The sequence below is a fragment of the Erithacus rubecula genome (genome assembly GCF_903797595.1).
Source record: "Erithacus rubecula genome assembly, chromosome: 2".
NCBI lineage: Eukaryota > Metazoa > Chordata > Aves > Passeriformes > Muscicapidae > Erithacus > Erithacus rubecula.
In genome coordinates, this window is record NC_136685.1 from 20,812,757 (window position 1) to 20,834,058 (window position 21,302).

Below are 21,302 nucleotides of genomic sequence, written 5' to 3' on the forward strand. Positions count from 1 at the left end.
TGTTTAACATGCCCAAAGTTTAAAAATAACAAGAAAAGAATGGTGAAGAATTAAGCTTCTTGCAATTACATATGAGATTAAAAGAACATAATAGAAGTGTGCTGGCTAGACTCTGGCTGGGTGCCTCTGAATTGCTCCCCTTCTCAGCTGCACAGGGAGAGAAAATATAACAAAAGGCTTGTGACTTGGGGAAATTAATTTAATCTTTTAGCAATCAGATCAGAGTAAGATAATGACAAATCAAATCAAGTTGTGAAAAGCCTCTGCCCTATCTGGCCTCCCCTTCCCCTTCTCTTTTCCCAGGTATGCTGGTTTGTCTAGGATAAGGTTCATTTTCTCCAAAAGCTCTAATATGAGGCTGTGTTGTAGATTTCTGATGAAAACAGTCCTGATAATAGAGGGATATCACTGTTGAGCAAGACTTATACTGAGTCAACATCTTTACTGCTTCTCATACCATCCCACCATCAAGGAGGCTGGAGATGTACAGGGATTTGGGAGGGGACACAGATAGGACATCTGACCCCAACTGACCATAGAGATAGTCCATAAGATATGGTGTCATGCTCAACAATGAAAGCTGTGAGAAGAAGAAGGAAGGACCACTGTTGCAAGTTATGTTCAAGTCACCATTAAGACTGGTGGAGCCCTGCTCTCCTGGAAATAGCTGAACACCTGTCAATGGGAAGTGTTGAATTAATTCCTTACTTTGATTTGATTGCATGTGCAGCTTTTGTTCAAAAGGAATTTGTTTCACTTTTTATTAAACTTTACCTGTTTATTTAATCCCACCAGTGTTCTCATTTTTATTCTTCTGATTCTCTACTTCATCCTGTATCTTTCTGGGGGGAGAGTGAGCAAGCAGCTGTCTGGGCCTTACAGACTGCAGGGAAACTCAGCTTTGGCACCTGGGAGACTTCCTCCTCCTCCATCTTCACTGACCTCAGTTTCTTCAGAGTTGTCACTCTCATGTATTCTCACTCCTCATAGCTGCTGCTGAGTGTATGTATATATATTTTAAGTGTGTTATTGCAGAAGCACTACCACCATCTGTGGTAGGAACTGGATGGACCCAATTCTTTTGGACATAATGGAAGCTTCTGGCAGCTTCTCACAGAAGCCGTACTTGTAGACCCCCTGCTACAAAAACTTGGCCACTTAAACTTGAGGCATAAGGAAAAATACTATTGGCAAGAGACTACAAATTAGCTAAGTAACCCCTTGACTTATTTATTTTTGAATGAACAACCAGAAGTTAAACAAAAGCCTGTAAATGTTATAGTGGCAACACCAATTTGAAAAGTAGCAAATGAAGTTCCCTACTGGTTCCAAGTCCTTGTGCCTCTAGCAGATATGCCAAGGACTGTAGTGAACTGTAGTGCACTTTCATTCCTTCTATCAATAATTAAAAAAAAAAAAAAAAAAAGAAGAAGAATCATCTACCTCTTCTATGCTATCTTGCTTGGGGAGGAATGTGAATGCAGAGTTATACATTATTGAGGGATGATAAGCAGATAATCCCTAGATTAAGAGATCATTTAATATCTAGGCATTAGTGCTGTTAGGAAATGTATAATTTATACTAAAATCTATGCTAGTGCCTCTATAATATGTCAAAGCCCTTAAAAGAATATCCATCTGCTGTAATGCCTCAGCTTTTTTCCACTGAGATCTAGTAAAAACTCCTATAACACATGATAGTAAACATACTATTAATATTAAGAAAACTTCTTACACAATTAAGGTTGTATGCTAAAGAAAATATTAAAGAGCCCCATAAAAGCTTCTAGCACTTTTTGACAGAGAATAAAATTTGTAACTATCAGTGAAATCTAGCTGTGACAAAACCACGATTTACCAAATTTTGTGCAGAGGCATAGCTGGAGAGAAGGGAAAGGTTATGGGAGGGCAGTAATTCATTTCAATAGGTTCTTCATCATGAGGAAGCCTGCTGGCTCAGTCACAGCTGCCACAGTATCAATAGCCTTTTTGCAGTCTTGTATTTTGCCTACTTTCATGTGAATGTTGCTCTCCCTCATTAGGATTCAAATCCAATTGTTTATGCTGCTGCTCACTGTTACTCTTCTTTCATGCTGATTATTTCCATTGAATCTCATGTGAAATGGACAGAAGTTTAGAGGAAAATGCAGGCACTGACTGTTAGTGAAGAAGAAAAAGCTAAACTGTTGTTTGTTCCTAAAACATAGCCATAAGGATTGGATATCTGTCTCCAGTCCCTCTATTTTATTGATAGTCATAGCTAGTGCCATAATAACTGAATTGAGCCTAGCAGTTCTTCAGTACTGTAAAATGTGATTTGTGTAAATGCAAAGGTACAAAACACTTTGCCATTCCACCAAAATCAGTCTCCTTAATAATTTGATGCTTACAAACCAAAACCTTCACATGAAGTTCATTCGTGTAACCCTGATATTGATTCCTCACTTTGAATTAATGAATGAAAGCCCACTCCTTTCACTACCACACATTTGAGAGCTATGATGTGACAGGTACTCTTTGTTCCCTCTTGCACAATCTCAATCCATCTATTAAGTCTTGCAATTGCTTTTTTTATTATTAAAAACTGAATTAATCTCCAGCATGCTTGAAAGACTTCCTTTTCCCATCCCTCACTTTCAGTGTGTCTCTAGTAATTATCCAAAGGCACAGGTAAAGATGATGCTTTTAATATTTTTTTCCTAACTGCTAACAGTTTCTGCTTAGTTCTTAAATTCCCCAAACAATAATAATTGTGCTCTGAGCTGAGCCCTGATCTTTGGTTTCAGTAGCAAGAGAAACTTTCTGGAAATTAGACAGGCAGAACATGGATGGTACAGAAAAGGTGTGAGCTTCCCAAAAACTGTCTCTCTAAGGACATTTATCATGATTAAATGGCAGATAGCTGGTGCTTCATGAAATGTTCTGCTAAAACATTCTTAGTATTCCTTTCTCTACCTAATTTATATTGACAGTTATTAGCCACTAAAATTAACACACACAACCTTTACATTGCTAATCAAGTCCAAACACAGAAGAAGCAAATGTTAATGACAGCATTATCACCTTTCTCTCTCACATATGCTATTCACATCATGTAAATGATTCCTAAGCCAAGCTTTTAATAGCAATGTGTCTGTAGATGTATGTGTCAAGACATCATAAACAAGCTACAAACTGAGTAAGGGTCCATATATATAGACATAACACATGATCCAGTACTGCAGTATGTTTCTTCTTGATTTTTATTTGTAATAATGGAAATAATTCTGGCACTACTTAGATAGACTACTTATATATTTTAATGTTACCAGATTCATATGCAGCCTGTTTAAGAAATGAAGGGTTTATTTCACCCCACTTCTTATTTGTACATGAAGAAGAACACAGAGAGGAATTAGTGCAGTTGTGAACTGCAACACTAGGAATTTATAAGCCTATTACTTGTGTACTGAATTGCAGCTGAACTACTGCACAGCTATTGAGGATCAAAAATTCTCACTTCCAAGCACTTCTGTGTAAATCTAAGGGTTATCCCTATCACTATATTTCAAAGGTCTCTCTCCAGATCTGATAAGACAAGAGAACAGGTGTAGAGAGGAGTATTAATTGGAGAAATATTAATCTGGAGAGCTCTGGCACACTGGATAAAAATGGGGAGATCAAGTTCTGTGCTTACCTTAACCATGTAATGATTTTATACCCTTAAAATATATATTCTAAAACATTATCTTCAGAGAAACAGACATTAGATTACGAGTTCTCTTTGATGCTAAACAGTTGTCATGGATTTAAGCCTAGGTGGACAACAGTATATCCACAAAGTATAATTTAATGGAAAGCATGAAGAGTTACCTGAGTAACGGATCTTGAACCCTTTCTTGCTGGTTGCATGATCAGTTGACCAGCGAAGATACAGCTGATTCATTTTGCTTGTGAAGTTCAGTTGCCCAGTATGATTTCCACTCAAAGCAACCAGCAAAGGGCTTTGCCCAGAAGAACCTTCAGAGATGAATAAAGAAACTATTGAAGTTTGAAAGTACTACGAGTTTAAGCAATTCTTTCCATATTGTAACTTAGCTGTGAATGTGAACATGGTAGGATAGGAAATAGCTCGACACTTCCTTGTCAGAGAAATAACGAATAAATCTTGATTTAAACTGCCCATCTGGTTTTAGGTTTTCACTAGAGAGCACTATAATTTCTTTATATTTCCATTTGTTTGTATCAAGATAAAAAATCTTGGTACAAACAAATGGAAATATAAAGAAATCAGTGATTTTTTTCCACAAACACTGAAAAAAGTAGTGGTTTGGAACAAAAAAGAAAGAAAGAAGGTATTCATTTCCATTTGATACAAATACACTGAATGAGGCTGTGTTTCTGCTTCTTGCCCTTTTAAATCTATTATTCATTTTAGCTCTTTTCTAACCTATGAGTGGTAGCAAACACATACATTCTTTGATATTGTACATCTTGTATAATTTAAACACCACCATATTACATAATGAACACAGTAGCTAAAAAAAAAAAAAAAAGCTCTGTCACCTGTAAGATCATCACAGTTTCATTTGAAATACTCATATGTGTACAAGTGCTATGGATTTCCATGCTTCACTATGACTCAGTTCTGTTAATTAGTATCTTTACTGTAGTTTCATTTTACTGTACTGTTCATTTATGGGAAATACAAGATACTGAAAAATTGTGTCCTGGCCCTAAACCACTATCTTCATCAGAATGAAACTCTAGAGGCACAGATAATGATTTCAGGACTAATTGTATATGTAAGAGAAAAATAAGAAATCCATATATCATTCCAATCTCCAACTGGAAGCTTTCTAAAACATGAAACATCTTTTTTTTTCTCCATATGAAGGCTATTTTTTCTCCAGCTGAACTAGTCCTTTCCATATTCTCACCATGTCTTTTGGTCCATGTTTCTTCAAGTTAAAGAAAGCTATGTCAACCAATATTATCTTGGTCAGAGTTACTATTACATATAAAGAGCTTCTTCATCCATTTTTTGCTCAGTTTGAGCAGCTACAGCCTGATCAGGTTCTTCTTATGTTACATGAAAATACAAAAATAAAAATGAATCAAATGACATCTAAAAATTGAATAAAATTGTTGTCAGCCCCATCCAGTTCAATATAAAAATAGGTGTATTTTCTGTCTGGGATATTTCAAGCACAAAAGGGCAGCTCTAGAAGCCACAAAAATATAAATATTAAAATTATCTCCCAGTTCTTAGGAACTGCATTTCAGCCACTCTAACGACAATGCTACAACTAAGTAAGCATTACTAAAAAATTCTAAATCATAAATGCATCTACCAAGTAAGAACAAATAAGCATTGCTTTAGGCATAGGTTGCTCAGCATGCCCTCATCAAAATGCTTCATGACTTGTTTGTTTATCATATTGCAAAGTTAGCATTTGATGATTACAGTGCAGGATAAAAGATAAGAAATGCAATTCCTATTTTTGCTTGAAAAATTATTTGGAACATGACATTTGACTCAGTTATCCTGTGCTTCACTTTGGATTTTGTAAATCTGTTTAATAACCTTTTTACAGTTTGGAATGTAAATGTTCTTTTAAATTCTTAAAGGACTAAAAACTAGTCTTCTACAAATAAAGACCTACCTACAGTGAGGTGAGAATCCTTATTAGTGATCATGAAATCATTTTGCAGCACCATATGTCACACTGGATTTTTTTAGTCATATGGGGATCAGAGGATTGATTCAATGTATTTCAGATCGCTTTGTTTTTCCTAGAGTTGAGTTTCAGTTTCTATACCTTACCTAGAAGTCAGCTCTTAGATGGTGCTCAGTAAGGCCTGCATCATGACACAGATGTTCTTGACTCTGACATTTATTTAATTATTATTCCAGAGTTTATTTATATAAGGAAATACTCAACACACTCAAAGTCCAGTGTGGTGATCTATCATATGATATTCTCTTGAATATTAGATAAAAGCTGGCATTTCCTTCTATTTTCAGTGATAGATTACTTTTGGTTTATTTCAGAGAGAAAAAAAGAATGTTTTCTGCATTACATTAATACTATTCAGTGTAAATAGCCTGAATGCAGTATTTCCAAGTTCAAAATACTTTAATAATCATGTTCATGCAACATTTACGGCTTCTCTGGTTTAGAATCCAGATAGGATTTCCTAAGGGTATGACTGGTAATGATGGGCTTGTTGTTCCCAGTTGACCAGTGTGACTTTACTGACTGGCTGCTTATCTTGATCATCCCCCACATGCTGAAGCCCAATAATGTACAGTGCAGTCAGATGTAATCCTGCAGTGGTTTGCATGCCAAAGCTGCCCTAGCAACCCTAATTTTCTAAAATGCGTCTTGCAAATCTTTATACAGCTTCTGCATAAAGTTTGATGATGTATCTTTACCTGTGATAGACATATCAGTGCAATTCTACTAACCTAGATGAAGTAACTGTTTTCGACCACACAAGGCCCCACAATATGACATGCATGTGTTACAAAATGCAGTAACATTGACTCTGAGTTACAGCCATCTCTGGAAGCACTACAGCCACATCAGCACTGCCTTCTGCCCCCAAAAATCTCATGCTGAGATGTACAACTAATAAGTCTAGCAAAGCACATTGCTAATGTGGCCACAGGAACACAAACAAGTATCTCTGCAAGGCACTGCAATGGGCCATATCTGAATATCAAAGTGTTGAGAGCTAGCTCAGGAATCTCCACATGGCACTGTAGTTGAGAGGTTATAAATATGCCATTATCTTTCTCACTTAAAGTTGCTGGTAGGTGGTAGAAAAAATTACTTCTGCAGAGCTGCAGTAGAGATGAATTTGTAAGAATATTATTTCATGCCATGAAATTAAAATGCTTTAGAATGTAGGAATGACATTAGTTCTTCTCTCAGATCTATTATTGATAATGTGGTTTCATTACATTTACATTCACTGGAAAGAAAACAAAATTATGCATCAGGAAAATTATGCTGTTTCAACAGAATTTATCAAAAGAAAACAAAGTGATCAGACCACTAGAAAATTTCCAGTAATGTTCCATATTGTCATTGATAAAAAATGGAACGGAGGAAAAGCCAGTCGTAATAGTTTTATTGCAACTATTTTCTGCACTAACCTGACATGGACCAGTGTACATGTTATGAAGAAAAAATATGCTAATGAAGTGGAATTTTTAAAAGCATTAAAAATATTGTGGATTTTTTTAGGATGTTTCTACCAAAAAGTGTAAAAATTTAGCGATTTTAGACATTAAAATCTAATCCTTCAGAAGAATACTTAGAACAAGATAACTCAAAAGATATGACCTTTTAATATTTTTTCATGCTGTGAAACTCCCATAGTGAATATTCATTGTTTCTATCATACTTGTCATATATTCTTGGTTAATGAAGGAAGATATGATAATGGTCTTTAATAAAAATGTATTTAAGAACAACCAGACACTAGTTATCTTTGTCAATCAGTGAGAACATAATAAGTCACAATAAGTTCAGGATGTAGTAGAAAATAAGAATTAAGTCAGGCCCTTTGGGAGGTGATGACACTAGAAAATGAGTTTTGGTCATTTCTCTGCTCTTTGTCCCAAACCAGATGTTTTAACACTTCAACAGTGGTATATTTAAACAGTGAACAGCACTGGTCTGCTATGCTATGGAGAAAGCAGACAGGGTATTTGAACTCAAATTTCAGTATTTAGACTCAAATAATTTCATTCATTTGGACAAATGTAATTATATCCCCAAAATAGTTCTTCACCATAAATGAACCATTAAGGACCAGCACGCTAACTTCTCCTGTCAGACACCTCCATACATTTCCCAGGAAACAGAAAACTGTGTGACTTTCCTGGGGAACCTGCATCTGTTGCTGCTCCTCCTGTAACAATACCTAAAAAAATTTAAAATCTTCTCCGTCCTCAGTACATGTACAAAAACTTCAATTGGCTAATAGATTTAGATTTAAGGTAAAAGCAATAGGAATTCTGAATTACTGTTTAAGTTTCCGATATATCACCACATTACGAATCCAACAATTGGAAATCAAGGCCCACTCCACCCAGTATTTGTTCTTGTATAACTAGATAGAGTTTAAATCTCTCTTACCATCAAATACCTCCAGCTCATCAAATTGTTTTTCACTTTGAAACATTTCTACAAAAATGGAGATGTTATATCCTGGCTCAACTTTAATAGTCCAAGAACATGTCTGAGAGTTGGGGTAGGTGTCTGGATAACCTGGACTGAGGATCACTCCTGATGATTCTGTACGAATTTCATTTGCTGGACATTGTGCTGAAAAGGACACAAAAAGAATACTAAGAATAGCAATGAAACAAAGTGCTTCTTCTCCATGAAATGCACGCTTCATAGTCAGTTTCCAAATGAAAACATGTCAAAAGCATATTCGAGATGGAAGGGGGAAAAGTTCCCTAGAATAATGCATAAAAACAGGACCACTTTCATAAGTCTTGCATTTTGGAAACATTATATTATTTTATTAATTATAGCAAAGCATCTGTCCAGAAAGAAAAATGTTAGAGCTCAAAATGGTTTCAGTCAAAGAATTCACATATGTTGGTACAATTATTCACACAGGTGAAGTAAAAGTACCCATAAAATATTTTATTTGGAAATTAATTGTTAATTAATTAATTAATTTAATTAATTACGAATTGTATTCTTTTTGAGATCTTAAAAAGATTACCCAACTTTAAGAATGAAGCTTGTTATGTGAACATGACAACATATTGAAACATCTAGACATACCAGATCATTTGGAAGAACACAAGTTTTATGTGGTGTTAATTTTGGATAGAGAATGCTCCAAATCATCCAAGTAATACCTTCTTAGCAACTACTTATGTTATTTAAAGTCTGAATTTTAAATTTCACCAGGTATTCATAAGCATTTATGATCTCTGCATACTGAAAGGAGTATAGTATATTAAAATACTGCAAATTTTATATCTTAAACACTGGTTTGATTACGAAGGGTTTTTTTAGTCTCAATTTTTCTTTCATATTTTGCTTCTCATGCAGGACTTATTTTTTCAAATCAGTTTCCTGTTGAAGTCTGATACATTTTGTCCACAGTTTCATATGTGTTCATTTTAACAAAATTTTTTGTGTAAGATTCACAAACATATCTTGACAGAAATGCCTTCCTGGCATCCATCTGTCACAATACTCAAGAACTTAAATAAAGGCTTTATTATTTTTATATGAAAGGTGAAAGGGAAAAGTGATCAGCAGAGAAAGTACATTACAGGGGAGAATCCACACATAAATATCAGAAACAAACATTAAAAACTGAACCTCAGAAGGCCTTTTGCAAACTTGGAGGTGAAATTTAGGTTCAGTTGCAGCTAAAAAGTTTCTTCAGCCAGAAAGGAAAATATCAATCAGTGAAAAGGAGGGGTGTAATATGCAGGTGAGAATAGGCCACCAAGCAGGGGAACATGATCTGGGGAAAACACAGTAAGCAAATAGTTTTTCTTTGGAATATGTCCCTTTCTGCTATCATTTGACAGCACTGGCTGCAGCAGACAGTATCCCTAAGAGGCAAAGCCATATTTCATAGAAGATCCTAACAGAGGGAAAGCCCGTGGGACAATGGTATATAATCAGTAAGAATTCTTTTGACAATAATCCAGGGATTGCCTCTTGAGATAGAAACACTTCTGGTGAAATTACACCCAGAAATTTCACACAAACTTCTGGCTAAGAATATAGCATTGCATGTGTTTAATGACAGTAAACACATTCTCTCATTCTCTTAAAATGAAACACACTGCTACTTTGACTTACTCTATTCTTCAAAATAAGACAAGAATAACTTGGGAAAACATTGTAAAAAATTCTCTCTGATTCATAAATCTGCAGAAAATATGAGTAAATCCTCAAAGAAAAAAAAAATCAGGCAGAAAAATATGATCAGATACATAACAATTATTTTCCCCATAGCGTTTTCTGTCAGACATGAATAAAAGTGTGTATCAGTGATGAAGAGTAGCTGACACAACACAGTTCCACAACCTGCTTTATCCTATAGTATCATTCCTTATGCTACAGGAAGTACAGGAATTCCTTCTTATTTTAAGTAGGAAAAAGGTAGTTTTTACTGTGGTGGCTTTTAAGTATTTGCTTACTTGAAATATTTAGTAGAAATGGTAATGTCTACTAGACCAACTTGAGAACTAAAAGCCTGGCTTCAAAGTCATAAATTACAAGTATCCTGGAGAAATAAGTGATGCTCTCAGACTCTTCACAGCTAGACTCTGGAAAATTGTCACTTCTCTGGATAAACTAGTTTAGAAATGGCTACAATCAACTAAACATGACAAACAAGAAGTTGCAATGTATGGGTCATTTGCAATGGGATATGGGAGTGTAGGAAGTACATCTGGAGTGGTAAACATGCCATATCTAAACCAGTTCTTAAGGACACAAATGTCTTATATTGCTTGCTTTTCCTCAGCATCTTAGGGAATTACAAAAATAACAATTGGCCCAATTACTCACTAAACTAATTGTGTAGTAGTCATTCAGATTAGAGGTTTGCAAACAAAATCTGGATGTTACACAGATACAGTCCAGGCAAGACTCAGGCCTGGTGATCTTATTACTTGGGAAGTGTAATAGTACAATTCCTCCAGAGAAATTTACAGCTGGATTAATTTAAAAGACTATTATTGCCTCCTTTATATGGGTGCTCTTCCAGCTAAGTTAGCACAGGTATAATTTTCAGAGAGGTGCTCTCTAAGTATCTTTTTAAGAACTTGCTGAATTGACTCTGTTTACTTACTCCAGCATAGGAGGATTTTGAATCTTGGGTGGAAGATTATCAGCTAAGAACAATATTCCAAATTACATTTTGAAAAGCCTGAGATCAGTGCATAGTGATGCCCAGAACACTGTCACTAAGTCTGAGATATTGTTCAGTAACTCAAGAAATACACTGCAAGCATCTTTAAAAAATGGAGTCAGGGAAGGAATGAAATGAAAACATCGAGGAAAGTCAACAATTCAGAGAAGTGAAAAATCTTAGTTTCTTTTAGGAGAAAAGAACTGTCATAGAACAGGAAGAAAGACACACTCAGCACAGACACTGACTGATCATCTCAGAAACCTGCAGCAGTGCTCCAGAGAACTGGTAAGAATGGTCTGAAAAAAAACCCAAAAAAACAAGACAGGAGTAGGAAATTGTGGAGGGGAGAGGAAATTACTTTTCCTGCCTTTTTATTTCATCTGCTTTGCTCTTAGATTATCTAGTTTTTCTTGTAAAGACATCAGAGACAAAAAAAAAAAAAAAAAAAAAAAAAAAGAAAAGAGACAAGGAAATAGCTCATTTACTAGGTTTGAAAAAAGTAACAACAAAAAATTTTCTTTCCAAAGCAGGTAAAAGTTATCAATAACAGAGGAAAATTGCTCTTAGTTGTCTCATTCCTTGCCAAATCTTAAGAAGGGACCTGAAACTAATTTACTCCCCACAGGGGAAGATGTGCTTTTTGCAGATGTTTTCTCATGCCATTCTCTCATAATTGAGGAAAAGTATGATCCTGCTTTGTAATTAAGAACATTTCTTTGGTGAGTGAATTTCAAAAATCAACAGCTTAAAGGTCAGAGCATTTTCTTGAACACATCATCACATGCACACAAGAAACAGATCAATGCAATGATGCCAAACTGATTTTTGCCTTTTTGCTTTTATATATTCTTTATATATTTGTAGCTCTGTAGCCTATTGTATAACTACATACGTAGCTAGCATTTCACCTACTCTGTTAGAAAGAAAGACAGAACACATTCTTAGAGACTCCAATTCCCTGGGGATCAAGATTAAATTCTCTGGAAACCAAGGTTAAATTAGCTTCTCAAGACAGGTTCTCATAAACAAAGTTTAGTTAATATCTAAAGGAGGGGTTTAAAAAAACGGTCAAACCAGGGAGGAATTACCTCATTGCCTGTGTCTCTAACTGGGGATTTTTCTCAATTATGCTATTTTGTGAAAATCTGTGCCCACTTTGTTACCATGTGCATCTTCAGAGCATTTTTAGCATGTATTCAAACATGTTATGCACCATAAAGGATCCTTTATAAACATAATTGCATTTTTATCACCTGTGTCTGACTTTTTGTCTGCTTTTAGAACTGAAAAGACATCAGCAGGACTGCTGTCGGAATTCCTTCCTCCACATATTCTGTTGTATTCTCTTACTGAACTTCAGAATTTTACTAACAGAACAAGTTTTAAAAAGGAGAAATAATGTGGGAAAAAAATGTACCTCTCTAATACAAATCAGTACAAATAGTGATGCTAAGGGTGAAAGGAGGTATGGTATATTTCTCTGTGGTACTGAAACATGACCAACATATTTCTAGAGCAGAAAATTCAAGTAAAATCAAAACTATCATGCCCTTCTAACCTGTAAACAGCTCAGTACCTCTTTTGTGCTAGGACTAAAGTGACCAAATCTTTTTAAACACTGAGCTCCAGCTTTAGGCCTTCCTATTGCCAAGATTCACTTCCCATGGCCAAGACTCACTGGACAAGAGGTCCCTTGCAATCTAAGCTGCTCATAGCAGATGTAACGCAGGGACTTGTGACAGGAACAGCTCTGGAGTAGCTCAGGGACAGGGGAAGGCAGACTGTGCAGTCTAGGAAGCTGGCTGTACCATGGGGTTATGTTGGCATTGCTCATCTTGGCAGCCTTTATTGGCTCTCTCTGCACCCTGATGAATTCCTCACCAATTCCTTTCCAGTATAGCTTAGCTTCTGATTGCAGAACTTAATCTCTAGGGTGGAAGCTACACTTAAAAATATTTAAATTTTACAAGAATCATGTGTCCAAAGATATAAAACTGAAATACTGAGACAGTAAGATTGCTTCACCTTGTTCCTTAAAACAAAAGGCACATCAATTTTTAAGTACCACAGCTAATATCTATAATTTGAATAAAAGTAAACTCAGCTGTGTTATTATCTGGTATTCACCACACAACAGGTTAAAAAAAAACCTGCTATTTTGAGTTATTTTTCTGTATAATATTAGCTCTCCCCTTTTAGCATAACATAAAAATAGAATACTCCTAAATAAAAAGGTGCTGTGGTTGAGGCATACAAATTTGTGTTTGGTCTAGCAGAAATGGAGCTATTTTTCCCCACATCACCCCCACCCCACAGTGCTGTGCTTTATATTGGTAGCTAGAAAGGAATTCATAAAGCAGCAGAATTTTCATTACTGCTGAGCAGTGCTGGCACAGCATCAGTGCTGTCTCTTCAACATTCTGCACCACCATCTTCCCAGGAGGCTGGGGGTGGGCAAGGTCTTGGAGGGGACTAGACAGCTGACCCAAACTGCCCAAAGGGATATTCCACACAATGTGACATTGGCTCAGCAATAAAGGCTAAAAGGAAGGAGGAAGAAGAGGGTGCACTCATTATTTACAATAGATACACGTGCTGAAGTCCTGCTTCCCAGGAAATGTCTGAACATTGCCTGCTGATGGAAAAAAAAAATTGGCTTTTTTTCTCTTCTTGTGCATTCAGCCTTTCACTTTTGCTTTAGCAAATTGCCTTATCATGACCTACAAGTTTCTATCCATTTTATTCCTTCTCCTGTCTCGCTGAGAAGGGGAGTGATAGAGTGGCTTGGCAGGCACCTGGTGACCAGCTAAGGTCAACCCACCACAATATTCTACTCTAAACACTGTTTCTTTTATTTGTAAGTCAACCAACACATTAACATGTTTGATACTTCATGGACTCTCTTCTGTCAGTTAATTTACAGGTTGACTCAACTCCCCACACATTTAGAAGTTTAGGAATTGATGTGAATACCCTTTGAGAAAATATGAACAGCAAAATAGTTTAGATGCTTCAGCCCCACAATATATTTAATTATCAATTATTTATAAGTAAATCACATGAATTTTAAAAGTAGCTACTGCAAAATAGTTTGGGATTATAAGAGGAATAAATACTAAAAACATGCTTTAGGCATATTGGAGGACATAAGTAATCTATTTTACATTCATTTTTAATAACAATGTAGCACATGTAAGTTCCAAATAATGTTATTTGTTAAACTTGCATAAATTCATGCACAGAAGCAATGCTTACAGAAAAACAACAGGAAGAGACAACTATGTTTATGTTACACAGTCACATATTGTGTGCAGTGGGGTAGTCATGGGGTAGTTATGAGAAAGGAAATTCTGCAATGGCCGCATAACATTTTCATCACATTCTAGTTTTGTGGAACACATTCCCTAACATGGCTTTTCTCCAAAAGCCATGATTTAGATTTTATGGGGAAGGCCTGACCAAGCCCCTTAACTCTAATATTACTTCTGATATCCTCATCTTTGATTTTGCTTTTTGTTCATAAATATTATCACCACACTAGGACAATATAATCATACTACCTATCTAATTTAAGTGTTTTGAGCAGTCATATTAGCTTACACTGAATACTCATTATTGGTTTAACTAGTATCTCAGTTTTTGTGACAAGTTCAGGAATATTTCTTGCTGTCACAATGCTCATCATGCTTTAATTTACATCTCTACACTTTCCTAACTAAAAAATGAAACAAATTTCTAGCAAGAGGATAAAGTGATAGAATGAGAGCAGCAGCTCCAAGTGCAGAAACACAAATCACAACTACTGTTAAGAATAAACCCACTCATACCAACAGCATGTTCTGTAGGGGTGCCTATGGCTCTGCATGTTAGAAAATACGTGGCAAGTTAACATCATACCCAACATCTTAAGAAAGTCTGTCCTCAGGAAGGGAGAAGGAGCTATAAGAAAACTCTTATGTGCTTGAGTATAGCTGCTCTGAAGGTCATTTATTGAGAATGATGAAGTAGTCATGCAGACTGATTTTTCTTGTCTCTCAGATATGCCATCAGACTAATATATAATATCCTAGAACTTGGCCTTCTATCACGTAAATATATTTTTGACTACTACAACATAGTGTCACAGCTCTATGGAAAAATGGAGAGTTCTTGTATCTTTAAAGAATATGAAGCTGATCTAAACAAGGACAATATGAACAATTGTAAATTACAGGTGAAATGTAGAAATATGAGAAGGCAGTTCAAAAATTAGTTTGAAGTACAATACGTAAAATGCATAGCAAGTAGCATTTTTTTCCAAGCCTATGAGGATAAAATTGTTTCATATAAATGCAATTCTATTCTGTAGAATAGAATAGAATAGAATAGAATAGAATAGAATAGAATAGAATAGAATAGAATAGAATAGAATAGAATAGAATAGAATAGAATAGAATAGAATAGGCTATTGAGAAGGATGGGAAGAATGATTAACGATATTACATATCTTCTGATCTATATAATCATGCCATAAGTATGGTGAATGGAAAACAACTTGTTACTGATTTTTTTCTCCCTAAGAACTAGATGACATGAAGTGAAAACAGCAAGTGCAAGGTTAAAGCAGACAGAGAAATAACTTCACATATTAAATAAATAAGCTGTGCAAATTCTTGCACAAAAATGTGTGGATTTAAGGCTTTTACATGGGTTCAAAGTAGGACTAAATAATTCTACTGAAGAAACAGCCCTGCAGTATTCAAAAATAAAGAACATTGCTGGCTTAAGAGTGGTTTAGCTACAGTTATATTGAAGTTTTAATTAACTGAATGTTTGCAATGATTTTCTATCCTTCATTAGAAAATCATTAGTAGCCACTGCTAGATATGGAACACTGTGTATATGTTCTGGTATACAGAATTTCTGGTTTGATGCAGAAATAAATACATCCCCTCTTCAGATACTTAGACATACCTAGTGCAACATGTGTACTTTCAAATATTTATCTATGAGTAAACACTATAAAGACAGTCATTAAAAGCACAACTTTTAAATGATCTATCAATATTTTACATGATTAATAAATATAAGCTACGGTTATATAATAAAATATGAAGTACATTCAACATTTATCTCCGTAGCAATACTGGGGAGGCTGGGATAGAAATAAAACCAAGTAATTATACTTTCCAGAAAGGAAAATTAAATTTATATAAAGATACAGCTTGGCCAAAGAAAAGAAATCGGGTGTATCCCAATTTACCTCAAGAAATTCCTCCCTTATGTCTGTCCTAAAAATCAGTGGCAGAATTTAACTCTAATACCTCCAGTTCTATTGTCTACTGTCCCTGAGATGGCACTCTAATTTTTCATGGTCAGATTATTTCTTTTGATGTCATCCTTGTGAAAAGTTTTGCTGCATTCACAGGATACAGCCAGAGCAAGCGCAGCAGTTTGCACAGCATCTGCAGGAATAGTTATGGATGGCTAACCCTTACCAGAAACTCCTAATATCTCTTTAAAACTTTTCAGTTTAAGTAACTGTTACTGTTAACTAAAAAATAAAGTCTGGATTTGCAGTAAAATTATGTTATTAAAATATTGTATTTATAACAGAGAAATAAATTGATTAAAGAAATCATCAGAAACATTAATAAGTATTCAGTTATCCTATCAAGAAAGATATAGAAGTACACAATATTCCCATTAATCCTGCATATTTTATGGTGAAGGTCCTGAAATGATTAATGATTCTTTTCCACTCAAAAAAAGATATGGAATCCAAAGTCTGAACCCATGGCAGATCCCAGCTAATTGTATGCACAATTCAAAAAAAGGAGGAAAAAAAGAACACTTTACCTCAAGTATGTGTGTTCATGCAGACAAATAGATGAATAAAACATATTACAGCATCAATAAAATAATAGTTTGTATTATGAATCCTTTATTAATTTTTAAAACATGAAAGTAGAGAACCAGGATAATAGGAAGGAAGATACACAGACAGCTATTATTAAAGTGTTACAATAATTGTTGTGCTTCCAGCACTACCTCTTGTGCATATGGATGTTTTTACCTCATTATATGGAAGATACTCCATCCACAATTACATATTATAGATCAAACTTGTGTAATATAGAATAGAAAAATTCTGTTCATCTTTTGATTTCCTTACATTTTAATGACAGCATCTCATCAGTAACTTTTTTTCCCTCAAAATTTTGATGTGCTTCAGGACAAAATTCTACAAATGCCTTTTTGATCACTTTTTTAATATTTCAAAACCTTTTTTGCCATACTGTTTAATAAAATGAAATAAAATAAAGAAAAAAACAGCAAACAACGTATTTTGAATAATAGAGTTTTAAAGGCTGATTGAAAAATTCCAAGATAAACTTGTTTTCCATGAAGATGAGGACACTATATAAAAATGTGCATCTAAACATTGTTCATAATAATTTTTTAGGTCCTTGTTTTAAATGCTCTAATTATGAATGCAATATAAATAGTTGAAATATTTTTAATACTTTGAAGAATTTTAATTTTTCACATATTATTTTAAAACAGCTTTCCATGTGACTCTGTTATATGTCACAATATTTGTCAAAGCACAAAGAATATTTTCTTATTTTATTTTGAAAGCTTAATTTAAATTTACATTTTTAACATTATTCAAAAGTAAAAATAAATCCTTGGTTTGAAACAATATAGAATATTTTAAAGTAATTTTAGAAGTCAGTATGTCAGTAATGGCAAAATCAAATAGTTAAAACCACTTCTCATCTATTCTAAAGAATAAAATTTCTGCATAAAATTCTTAGGGCCAAATATATAAAAATGTTCATTTCTTAGATATTAAAGAACTAAATGGAAATTTTTCTTTTAAGCATCAACAAAATGACAGTTCCTAAAACTAGATGCTTTATGTAGCATAAGGTAATAATAATTAATACGCATATGCTTATGCATATTAATGATATACATGCCATGCAAGTATATATTTACCTTCACAGGATGGAGAGGATCCTTCAAACTGCAACTGTGCATTCAGTTTGCAGGTTAATATATCTTGTCCAACAAGCGTGAAACCAGGATGGCACCTGTACTTCACAAAATCTCCTGAAAAAAGTATTGAAAAAAAAAGTTAAACCTCCAAAATTCCTTCAAACAGAAATATTTCAAGATCTCAGGTGGAAGATGAAAAAGCTTAGTTTAACTTAGAACTTAGAATTCAAATGAAAACAGAAGAAAGAGAAAGAAATACTATATTTTTACCGATTTCAAAGTCATCATCTTCTGTAAATAAATCTGCATGTGGAACTGTGGGTGGAGGTTGGCACTTCCTGAGCTGATAAGCTGGAAATTTAAATGAAAAAAATTAAATACTGGTGTGTTAAGGAGTATTTTACAGAAAATTCATTTCATATTCATACTTCCCAAATTATGAGAGCTGCACTGAACCTTGTGGTGTCTCAATTTCCAAGTTAAATGTAATTACATGACATGAGTGTGGTGAGACACTGGAACAGGTTGCCCAGAGAAGTTGTGGATCTCAGAAATCATACAGGTCTAAAACTGGTCCAATGGAAGATGCTCCTGTCCATGGAAGGGGAGTTGGAACTAGATGATCTTTAAGGTCTCTTTACATTTAAAACATTCTACAATTCTGTGAGTCTTTAAACAATTTCTTGCTGCTTTTCAAATCTGTTACAATAAATTGTGAGCAATCTCATAAAAACAGGTGACCACTAAAACGACTGTGTTTCTAAAATGGAATAAAAGACCTACAAGAATTGAAGAAGCCCTTTTGGACTAAAAAAATTCAAAATGGAAATAAAGTTTGTGATGAGAGTGCACATACTAAAGAAAAACTCTCCCCTTTGTGGAACTAATTTACTGTCAGAATAAAATTCTGTGTACAACTTGATAGTCCTATCCAGTTTAGATTTTGCTTCTCAGGTTAAGTGTAGTGGGTGATCATGTATCATGACCTCATTTTAGGAGTAAACAACAGACAAGAGAAACATTTCAGATTCTGAGTAACAATTTCATATGGTCTTTCCCATACAAACAGGTATCTCAGGTATTCTCTTTTTGTGATGTTTTCTTTGGTCTTTGTGAGTTAATACATTGTATATTTTTGATTTAGAGTCCAGAAGGCTAATAATCTTCCATTTATTATATATATATATTTTGGGTGACTTAGCCCAAATTAGAGCTAGAATTATACTTCAGCTTTTCACTTCTGAGTTAGATGCCTAATTTTCATCACCTCTAGCACTGAATATAACTTTGAACAAAGTATTTTGCTGCATATCACTCTTTATGCTATTGTTCAAACCTGTCATAGCATCCCAGAAATTTTCTGACCATGAGCCCTAGGCATGGTCAGCTGGAGAACAATTTTAGTAAACAAAGTTACATCTTATTGAATAAATAGGCCAAAGTAATTAAAAGAGTAAGAGCTTAATATTAGATGGTAATGGTTAACACTAAAGATAGAACAGAGCTTATTAAAAGCCCCAGATTAACATTCTTAGGATTTTTTAATATGTAATTTTAAAAATTTAATAAATGCTATTAAAAAAATAACAAAAAAACTCCAACCAACCAAACAAAAAACCTAAGCAAAACAAAACACACCAGCAAACCCATGAGTCCTGGTAAATCAGTAAACACAAAGTTAAGTAATATTTTTAAAATTCACTAAATAATTTTGGTAATTAGATGTAAATTATATAAAGAAAACTGACCATGAAAATTGAGGACAAAGAATCCTCCTGTTGAAAAATCACTGTGAAATTTGAGGAGGACTTGATTGGTAGAACTGTAAGCTGTTTCCAGAGCTGTGTTCCCACTGAAAACTCCTAGCTGAGGTGAATTATGATCAGGACCATCCCTGAAAAGCAAAACATGAAAAAGTCAGCTGAAAACTAATTTTTTAAACATTCAAATTAATAGTCACATTTCTCTGGAGAGGAATTTAAATTTTTGATAAAAAATGGTTTTCCTAATGATTTAAAATTAGTTTCTTCTATTTTTTTTATTTATTTCAAGCAAGACAGAATACTCATTCCAACTTCAGATATATTTTTTTAAAGACCAGGCTACTTTGAAATAGTTTTTTATATTTTTATGGAAAAAAATTTAGTGGTGGCAAGAAATTTTCAAATTGTGTTCCTGCCAAAAATTTTCATGTACAGTCAGATGTAAAAAAAAAAAAAAAAAAAAAAAAAAAAAGTCTTGTAATGCTGTTTTATTTCTAACATTTTGACCCAGGTGCTACAAGTCTTCAATTCAGGTTAAAACATAGAGTTATGGAAACTGCAAGTTACTCTGCAAGTTAAATAAATTCCAAAGATTAAAAAATATGTTCAAAGGGGAAAAAAGAAAATGGGGAAAAAAACAGGGAAAAAATGTGTTTTGTGTTTCTCAACAGTAGGATAAGACACCCTAAGAGAAAAAAACTCCAGTAACATCAGACTTCATTCACTTCCAGTATCATAATATAGAACATCCAGGCCTGAACAGACTGAATGAATAAATAAACAAAACTCCCCACTCTTATCACTGAAGTACTTTTTGAGTTCTACAACACTTATTTCTGGGAATTTTGTATTTTGCATGTAATGAATCTAAACTGAATGAGAAACCTTTTGCAATATGTTATTTTAGAAGGCTTGAGATTATCAATAACGTCTCTGAAAGCTGTTAGCTTTTGACCTTTTCCGGTCTTTTATTTAGAGGGATATTTATTCATCTCAGATGTATCATTGAAAAGCCGAACATTATATACATACAACCCGCCAGAGAAGACAATCTGTGATGTATTTTGGGTTTACAGGTAATGCAAATACCAGAGGCAACCAAATGGCTGCTCAGAAACAGCTGTGCATCTCCATAAATTAACTGTCTGAACAAACCTCACCAATAGCTACAGGAATAGTGGACTAGCTGGGAGATTGAATGGTTTTGTGAGGAAAGAAACACAAATTCAGAGAAGATGAACATACAGTGTGAAGATTAAAAACATGGAGGTACAAGGCCTGAAATTCTGGGTTAGAAAATATAAAAGGTATGTCTATCAAGCTTATTGAAATATTAAGAAAATTTAAGAAAATCTTACTTAATACCTAAATTAGTTAATGTGTAAAGATGTCAGAAAGTTTTGAAAAAACTAACATATATTGTCTGTATGTTCATGGAATTCATAATTCAACATCGTGCAGATTATTACACCACTTTGACCTTACATGGCCTAAACTTAGAGAAGAAAGATTCAAACATGATCTGATTGATAACTGAGTTTGAGCTTCAAAGTACTTCTGAAACAGCATTCTTATAGAGTTCAGACAGTGATAAATATTTGTTTTTCAGATAACCTTAGAAGTTGTTTTATGCTGTTCTTCAGCACATATGACAACCTA

The 21,302-nt window shown here is 34.3% G+C and overlaps 1 protein-coding gene across 1 annotated transcript in view; it reads right to left on the reverse strand.

Annotated features, from left to right (window-relative positions):
• The window catches only part of CSMD1 (CUB and Sushi multiple domains 1), a 1,041,152-nt gene that overhangs the window by 83,372 nt on the left and 936,478 nt on the right, over window positions 1-21,302 (reverse strand). Inside the window, 5 exon segments of the mRNA XM_079329059.1 lie at window positions 3,853-3,999; window positions 8,133-8,321; window positions 17,881-17,994; window positions 18,151-18,231; window positions 19,629-19,774. Coding sequence (XP_079185185.1) covers window positions 3,853-3,999; window positions 8,133-8,321; window positions 17,881-17,994; window positions 18,151-18,231; window positions 19,629-19,774 — 677 coding nt within the window.